This window comes from Zingiber officinale, chromosome 5B (genome assembly GCF_018446385.1).
Source record: "Zingiber officinale cultivar Zhangliang chromosome 5B, Zo_v1.1, whole genome shotgun sequence".
Classification (NCBI taxonomy): domain Eukaryota; kingdom Viridiplantae; phylum Streptophyta; class Magnoliopsida; order Zingiberales; family Zingiberaceae; genus Zingiber; species Zingiber officinale.
The window spans coordinates 77,826,418-77,834,964 of NC_055995.1; the positions used below are offsets into that span (position 1 = coordinate 77,826,418).

At 40.2% G+C, this 8,547-nt stretch overlaps 2 protein-coding genes across 4 annotated transcripts; one reads left to right on the top strand and one right to left on the bottom strand.

The window, feature by feature from the left end:
* Positions 1-396: 396 nt before the first annotated feature.
* On the top strand, positions 397-6,406 carry LOC121984602 (receptor-like serine/threonine-protein kinase ALE2). 3 transcript variants are annotated; one of them, XM_042537609.1, is made up of 8 exons: positions 397-746; positions 1,768-1,890; positions 1,970-2,059; positions 2,186-2,557; positions 2,637-2,900; positions 4,472-4,861; positions 4,948-5,188; positions 5,505-6,406. In XM_042537609.1, the coding sequence occupies exons 1-8, from the start codon at positions 689-691 to the stop codon at positions 6,184-6,186; spliced, it is 2,220 nt and encodes a 739-aa protein (XP_042393543.1). In that variant the 5' UTR covers positions 397-688; the 3' UTR covers positions 6,187-6,406. The 3 variants fall into 3 exon arrangements, with proteins under 3 accessions (XP_042393543.1, XP_042393545.1, XP_042393544.1); XM_042537611.1 differs by having other exon boundaries at positions 2,186-2,524; XM_042537610.1 differs by having other exon boundaries at positions 1,780-1,890.
* A 962-nt stretch (positions 6,407-7,368) lies between these two features.
* On the bottom strand, positions 7,369-8,113 carry LOC121984604 (40S ribosomal protein S17-like). The gene has a single exon (XM_042537613.1). The coding sequence runs from the start codon at positions 8,039-8,041 to the stop codon at positions 7,610-7,612; it is 432 nt and encodes a 143-aa protein (XP_042393547.1). The 5' UTR covers positions 8,042-8,113; the 3' UTR covers positions 7,369-7,609.
* Between the last annotated feature and the right edge of the window lie 434 nt (positions 8,114-8,547).

Genomic DNA, 8,547 nt, shown 5'->3' on the forward strand with positions numbered 1-8,547 from the left:
CTTGATAGCTTCTATACGTTATAGTAGCTATTGGATAACTTCTATATGTTATAGCAGCTACTAGTAGCTACTATAAAAACGCCTAATCAAGAGGTATTTTTTAAATAAAATTATTAATGGGACGTCCAATTCATTTTTATTTTTTAAGAGTGTCCATTTGACATTTATCTTAGATTTTTTTTTACCTTTTTTTATTACAAAGGAAACACGGGAATATTTTGATGATTTCAAAACTATGAGGGGGTATTTCAAAAAGATGAGAAGCTAAAATAAAATAATCTCTAAATACATAAATAAATAACAATAAATTTGAGAGAGTAAATTGAAAGAGCGTGAAATTTCTAACTTTTTAATTTAATTTAATTTCGGTTGCTCACTTCACTCTACAACCTCAAAGTTTGGTGGCAGTCGTCGTAATTGCGCGCCCCTCTTTATTTCTCTTCTTCTTCTTCTTCTCTCTCTCGAGATCTCCATCCGCTTCCCCTCCCTCTCTCTCTCTCTCTCTCTCTCTTGCTTCGCTCGACGCGGTGCTCCTGGATCTATTGCAGCAGAGATCCAGCCGCGAACTAGGATTTTATGAGCCAGCCCCGCCCGCGCTTCCTCTTCCTCCTCCTCCAGCGGCGCCGCTGGAGCGCGGCCATTTCGGACACCTGGAATGGCGAAACAGGAGCGCTTCTGATGAGTTGAGATGTCGGGGTTTCTGATGCTGCTGATTTCGCTGCTCCGTTTGGCTTCGAATCATACTGGTACGCGCCTCCGCACTCTTTACTTTCCGGCAGTTTGTGCGAGATCTCCCCTTTTTTGCCAGATGACGCGGTTTATTTAGTTCTCGTAAGGTGTTTTTTTCTTCCGGCGGCTGGGGTTTGTCGCTTTTTGGGCTTCCGGTTGGATGGGTGGCCTTTCGCTTCGCTAAATTTGTTATTTTGGGCATAAGTTGCATTATCTCAATGTGAAGTTATGGAACCTTGAGAGTGGAATGTTGCATCACAGCATCACTGATTTCTTCAAACTGGTTGATGCTTTCATGGGATAGCTGATGCATCGAAATTTGTCGCGTCTTTTTAAGTCCATCATCATAAATTTTTGTACTAAATCACACAAAACGCAAGACGCTGCTTATTTCTGGTTAAAGGTATTACAACCTTTGTAGGAAAAGAAAGGGCAATATTTGATCGTTTGAAAAATTATAAAATACTCTCTCTCAAATTCTTGTTAGTTTCTGCATGCATTATTGCAGGCTAGTAGAGCATAGGGATTAGAATCTCCACTTACCATTCTCCTGAATTTTGTACTTTTGAGAAAGGGGTAGTGCGCCCCACCAAAATTGCCTGAATTCTTATTAATGTTCCCCTCGCCATTTGTCTCAATTGCAAAGGTCATCCAAGGCCGGAGTCCAAATCCTCATCAGCGGGTCGCATGCAAGGTTTACAGCCTAAAAGACAAGAATTGTAGATTGCAACATTAATCCCAAAATGTGGTTTTCCCTATTTCCACCCGCTTTCATTGACAAAGTGTGCGATGTTTGACATAATAACAATTGAGCTCATTGTGCAGCAAATGTTTTTGGTTTATTGTGTTTGTTTATCCCCATCACGTCCATTTAATTGATTCTTCTTTCATTTGTATTACCATTGGCATACATTTTGTATTACCATTGGATACATAGGTATACATTATTTTATCCTGCCCATGTATATGTAATTGACTTTTTTTTTTTCTATTTGTATGGCCACATTCACTACAAAAGCCATCGCTACAATTTTCAAGTTACTTGTGCAGGAATGCATATGGCAATAAATCAAGTAATATCTCCAAGAAACTCACTCAAACCATGGAATTTAACACCTTTAGGGCCTGCGCCTTCCCCAGTTCTCTCTCCTAAACACCATGGTAATCTACATTTTTGGTTTTGAAAATACCTATCATCTTCTTGGATCTTGAAAAATCAAACTATATTTGATCATTCCAGGTTCCCATGTGAGACATCATTGGTCAAAACACCATAGAAGTTTGCCTCCTGCACCCTCACCAGCCTCAGTGACACCAGAACAATCTCAGGGTGTGGTTTGTTTTGCTTCAAGAGAACTTGTGATATTTTAGTTAACTATGTCATTGATGGTGCATACAATCAAGAAGCTAGCTAGCATGATTAACCTTTTTCATTTTATTAATACTTTTCAAACAGGCTGTGGTGAAATATCTTGCTCAGAACCCCTCACTTCGACCCCAATCGGCTCACCCTGTGGATGTGTCTACCCTATGCAAGTTGGAATTGATCTGGGTGTAGCACCATTTGAGCTATTCTCTAGAATTGCAGAGCTTGAAGTTGAAGTTGCAGCTGGCACATATTTAAAGCAAAGTCAAGTAAGAATAATGGGTGCCACTGCTAGCATTAAGGACCCAGAAAAAACAACAGTCAGCATTGATCTAGTGCCTCTAGGTGAGAAGTTTGATAAGACGTCTGCATTGCTGACTTACCAAAGATTTTGGCAAAAGAAAGTGCCAGTAAACATGTCTCTTTTTGGTGAGTATGATGTGCTATATGTTCGTTATCCAGGTAATGCATGCTCCTATTTTGCATATGTTATCAGCATGTCAACTTTGTAGTGCACTAAGAATCCAGGAACACCATGCAGGACTTCCTTCTCCACCACCCTCATTTAGTAAGTCGTTGGGTCCAAGCGGTATTGGAGGTCATCAAGATCCAATCACAGCAAATATATCAACGCACAAGAAGCAGAAATTTAAAGGAAGAATAGTCATCATAATTTTGTTATCTTCATTCATACTTATGCTGATATGCTCTGGTGTTGTGTGCATGATTTTGAGATTAAAGAAGCTTGGCAGATCTTCTAGTTCGGTCGAGCCTACATGTACTTCCTCAGTAATCCGGAAAACAGGTAGCAACAAATTATTGAATCATTATTTAGTTAGTCCATCCATTATATCCCATTATGCATGTTTGTTGTTACATTTATCCATGTGAGGCAATGCCACTGAGAAGAGATTTAAACTGGTAAAGAATCAGCTTTCCTACTATCAAATGCTACAAAAATGAAGATTGAGCATTCAATTAACAAAACTTCCTGTTTCCTTCATTGGTACAATCTAACAGAAAAAATCCAGCTAATCCTTGCTTGAGCAGTTCATCACTGATAGCCTCCAAAGTTAGCTTCTTCACTTCTTGTTTATTACACTTCTTGTTTCTTGTAATAACACAATGTTAGTAACATCTTAACTGGAGCACTTCTGAAGCTGTATATTGCCCATAAACAACTCCCAATTCCCCAAAGTTCACTTCCTCTTCACCACCCAACCTTCAAAATCTCAGAACTTGGTGTAGAAGGAGACCTTAAAAAGAATATATGTATGGGTTATTTGATTTATTTGAATAGTCCTGTTCTTTTTATTCTCAACTACTTTGCCTGTTTACACATTCAACTATTGTAACATGTGACTGAATCTTATGCTGTACCAGTCGTCTTAAACAATGGACAATAAAGAGACAGCTCCAATTATCTTGGTTTGATGATCCTGATAGTCTTAGCGCACATGCCAGTCAAGAATTTCATATTTATGTCATAACTTTGCCACAGCTCCAATTTTCTTGGCCTGATTATACCAGTCTTGTCTGCTATTCCTAACATTGCACATGCCATAGTCTTCAGTTTCATATTTATGTCACAACTTTGTCAAGCACCATACCTGTAGTTAATTTAAACCCTTCTGTTTTAAGTAGTCAGAACTTAGAAGTGTACTGCCTATGAGATCAGAAAGTATGGTAATTATATTGATGTTTTGTTCTAGTGATTCATAAACAGTTATTTTATATCACTAGCAAGATAAACTTTACATAGATTTCATGACAGCATAAAATCTATACTGCAGACACCAAATATTTAGGATGCATGACTTTTTTCCGTTGTGGATATCCAATCAGTTATCCAGGCTGAATGTCCTACAGTTAGATGATTCATAATCAGCACATCAATTGTTCTGTTTTCTGTATAGCACATTTAGTGACATCTTGACTTCCTTTTCTTTTCCATTGTTTTTTAGGCTCTTATGAATTCTTCCCTCTGCATTATTTTTATTAAGCATTTTCTCTCTGCATTCCTTCTGTTCCCAACTTGAATGTCTTTCTTGTGTGAAAAATACTTATAACAAGTTGATTCAATTGCACAGATGAATCTTAATGTTTACTAATTGCTTATCTGTTGATGTTTGTACGTGGTCTCTCGACCACTGTATTATCATTTATTTACATGATTCCTTATCCATACACCCATTTTGTTGTCCATTTTAATGCAATTCTATCTTTTTGCTCTTTGAACTTAAAGAGCTGTTTGCAGTTTGCACTTCAATCACATTGTAAGTTCAGAATTACATATTGTGTCTGTCTACTTGTGAGCTTTGCTTGATGACTTCCGTTAAATTGGCCTTTCTCTGAATTCTATGTGCCTTCATGCAGGCAATAGATCCATATTGTCAAGTAGTCTAGCCAGCTCCATGTCGATGTCCTTTGTTTCCACCATGCCTACTTGCCCACCTTCAGTGAGAGCGTTTACAGTATCTGAGCTCGAGAAGGCTACAGACAAGTTCAGTTCTAGGAAGGTTTTGGGAAAAGGTGGATTTGGGCGGGTTTACCATGGCGTCATGGATGATGATACTGAGGTTGCAGTTAAGTTGCTTACCAAGGAGGACCAAAGTGGCGATCGGGAATTTATTGCTGAAGTAGAAACACTTAGCCGACTGCACCATCGTAATCTTGTCAAGTTGATTGGTATATGCATTGAAGACAGAATCCGGTGTTTGGTATATGAATTTGTTCGAAATGGAAGTGTTGAGTCCCATCTTCACCGTATGTAGCTTCCAGGTTATCTGTGGAATTATAACTACTCAAGATTGCTGCTTTTTTTTTATATATACTGCTTCCTGGAATTTCAGGTCCTGATAAAATGAAGCAGCCTCTTGACTGGGACTCCCGGATGAAAATTGCCCTTGGTGCGGCACGAGGACTGGCTTATCTGCATGAGGATTCCACCCCTTGTATCATACACCGCGATTTCAAGGCCAGTAATATCCTACTCGAGGATGATTTTACCCCCAGGGTTTCAGATTTTGGGTTGGCTAGAGAAGCATCAGAAGGAGTCCATCACATTTCTACCCAGGTCATGGGTACTTTCGGGTAATGTTCTATTTCTCGTGCATGAACATTTTCGACACCATTCATGATACGTGAACATGCTTGGGAACAATTTCCCTTAGTTTCTTCCTACTACAATTTCCCTTAGTTTGTTCCTACTAGCATCTTGTTCATTTTTTCATCGCAAACATTTTATTTGTTGTAGCCATTACGCCATTTACACATCCTGATATTTTCTTCTGTGAAACACACATCTACTGGCTAGTTAAGAAAGACAAACAAAAAAACATTTCATCTAATATGACAAATCACCTAGATTTCCATCGCATATACTAGAGGGCTAACGATAACCTTGCAGGTATGTTGCGCCGGAATACGCTATGACTGGACACCTACTTGTTAAAAGTGATGTTTACAGCTATGGGGTCGTCTTGTTGGAGCTTTTATCGGGTAGGAAGCCAGTATACATATCTCAGTCCCAAGGTCCAGAGAATCTTGTCACATGGGCGCGCCCTTTGCTTACTACCACAGAAGGGTTGGAGCAATTGGTCGATCCTTTGTTAGGCGGAAAATACAACTTCGACAATATGGCAAAAGTAGCAGCGATCGCATCAATGTGCGTCCACACAGAGGCGTCGCAAAGGCCATTCATGGGTGAAGTGGTACAAGCATTGAAGCTCATATGCAACGATATGGATGAAGCCTGCGATAATTCTGTCAGCCACAGAGAAGAGTCACTGGGCACAGACTGTGATTTCAAGGGTGACTTTGACAGCGAAAGCAGTTGGTGGAACGGCACTACTATGCCGTGCTTGACATACGGCGGAGCTACTTCTTTCGTGACCATGGAGTATAGCTCAGGACCCGTGGAAGAAATCCAGAGACCCCATTCAGCATTGAATATGATCAGTGGGTTAGAAGTCTTGGTCAGGCCGAACAGATCTGGACCTTTGAGAACGAAGAGGATGAAGCAACCATTTCACAGATTAAGAGGGAGCATGAGTGACCATTGTCATCCTTACTGCGCCCCTAGGCCCTGATTACAGCTCTTGAGTTCGAGCTGTGTTGAAGGAAATGCTCATTCCTCCGTCATTTTTCCTTAATGTACAGTTTGGAAAGGCGTCATATGTTCATGACATATCGATTTGTTTGTCATTGTCGCTCCAAAAGCTTATCTAACGTTATACCCGATCTACTGAGATTCGCTTTATTAATGACCTTGTTATATTTTACAAATTTAACTTATGAGAAATTTACATCTGACAGACTTGTGGTTAGGTTATGTAGTGTTCTATCAACTGGTCCTGGAGTAGGAAGCTTGATGAGCCAGGGTTCTTCGAAGTTTAGCAATTGTATTGTAAAAAATCTTTTAACTCTTTTAAAAGACAGCATGAAATTTGCAATTCAAACTTGTGATCTCTAAATCACACAACAACTTGATACACAACTTCCACCCATACGAAATCTCAAAGATGAGTATATATGTAGTCGGATTATTCTTTATAAGAGATTATTTTCGCAACCCAAACCAGTAATATCTAAATCAAACGTGATACACAAAACTTCTATCAATTCGAAATCTCAAAAATGAGTATTATACATATAATCTTATTATAAGAGATTATTTTCACAACCTCAACAAATAATCTCTAAATCACAACAAATTTAATGATGCATCAAGGCTTCCTTTCAAATCTTGTTAACACTCCTTTAAAAATATTTTGAAAGAAAAAATTAAAGTAAGAATAATTAATTTTTAAAGCTTTTATAAATTATTTAATAATTTTAAGTTTTTTTTCATATGAATAATTTAAAAAGTAATAATAAATATAAAATCAGAGTTAATAATTATAAATAATGTCATAAATATATGATTTTTAAAAAAATATTTAAATAAAAAATAAAATAATGTGATCACGATGAATGTTTGAAATTTTTTAAAACCATTCACAAACTTTATATCGAATTTAGCACACAGTCGTTTAAGCTCATTTTATTTTATTTCATATCAAGCTAAATATCAAATTTGTTATGCGTAAGAACTCTTCCTATTCTGAATCATACACTAAAGGGAGCAAAGAAAGAGAAGAAATCAAAGAGAATGAAATGTGATTCAAATCTTAAATGGGACCAAATATTGAAGTTGCATATGATTAAATCCTAAAAATTGGCAATTAAACAATCAAATCAATTCAAGAGCATTGCGTTTCTGTAGCAGGAAGTTGAAAAAACTAAAGTAGCAAAGGGGAATTTCCAAATACTATCAGAAAGTTGAGACATCGAACAAACTGAAACAGTAAACGGAACTGCATTTCGAAAAAGGTCTAGATGAAAATTAGAAGTTGCGATCGATCGACTTCGGTAAACAAAATCATAAATTTTAAGTTGCTAAAGTAGTAATCGTTCTCCAACCATGCGGATTTAGGGAAAGCGAGCTCATAGCTAGAAGGATGTAACGCAACCTCATGGCCTGCGGCCATAACCACCACCACCACCAGGGCGAGACGGGAAGGCGGGTGGCGCAGGGGCATCCGCCTGCTTCTCGACGCCGGGAAGGTCCGGCATGCCGAGCGACGCGAGCATGTCGAGGGTCTCCTTGTCGACCTCGATGTGATCGACCTTGATGGCGGATTCGTCCGGCACGAAATCCATGCGGCGCTCGCGCTCCTCCTCCTGGAGCTTGAGGGAGATGCCGCGGACAGGGCCGCGCTGGATCCGGCGCATCAGGTGGGTGCTGAACCCGGCGATCTTGTTGCGAAGCCGCTTGGAGGGGATGATGGCCACCTCCTCCAGGATCTTCTTGTTGGTGTGGAAGTCGAGGGTCATCCTCGAGTAGTAGCGCTCGATGACTTGTCGGGAGGACTTCTTCACCGTCTTAGTCCGGACGCGGCCCATCTCGCCGGCAGCGCTTCTGCTCCTCTGGTGGAATCAGGCTTCTCGGTCGCGCCGCTTCTATCCGTATCGAGTTTATATCTATCGTTCAGGACGGGCGTGTTTAGGGTTTCTAACGGCGTTAGCTAGTTGCTCCGTCAACGTGCTTTCCGGTTCGCGCTTCGGTTTACGAACCAAACCGAGTTGGTTGTGATTAACCCGGACACGACCTCTTCTTCCTCCTTTTTCATCGTTTGGTACTTAAACCGGAGCAGGAAGAGGAGGCTGTGGGGGACGATGTCCTAGTCCTAATTTGGGAATTGCCGGCGGCGGCCGCTACGGTGTCTGCTTCCTCGGAGGCGGCGACAACCTCAGTGGCGCCGGAAGGCATGGATCCTATCCTGGTCTACGCGGCAGGTGCTGAAATCAACCAACTGCAGTGGTCTTCTGCTCATCCTGATTGGATAAGTATCGCCTTCGCCAACCAGGTCAAACTGCTGAGGCTTGAAATCCTGAAGTGGTTTAGGTTC

What these genes read in the sequence shown, in the direction of transcription:
- LOC121984602 (XM_042537609.1), top strand. Translation starts at nt 689, where the DNA reads ATGTCGGGGTTTCTGATGCTGCTGATTTCGCTGCTCCGTTTGGCTTCG. An exon ending in CTCAGTAATCCGGAAAACAG is followed by an intron (nt 2,901 to 4,471) that starts GTAGCAACAAAT and finishes GCCTTCATGCAG; the next exon opens with GCAATAGATCCATATTGTCA. An exon ending in CAGGTCATGGGTACTTTCGG is followed by an intron (nt 5,189 to 5,504) that starts GTAATGTTCTAT and finishes ATAACCTTGCAG; the next exon opens with GTATGTTGCGCCGGAATACG.
- LOC121984604 (XM_042537613.1), bottom strand. Translation starts at nt 8,041, where the DNA reads ATGGGCCGCGTCCGGACTAAGACGGTGAAGAAGTCCTCCCGACAAGTC.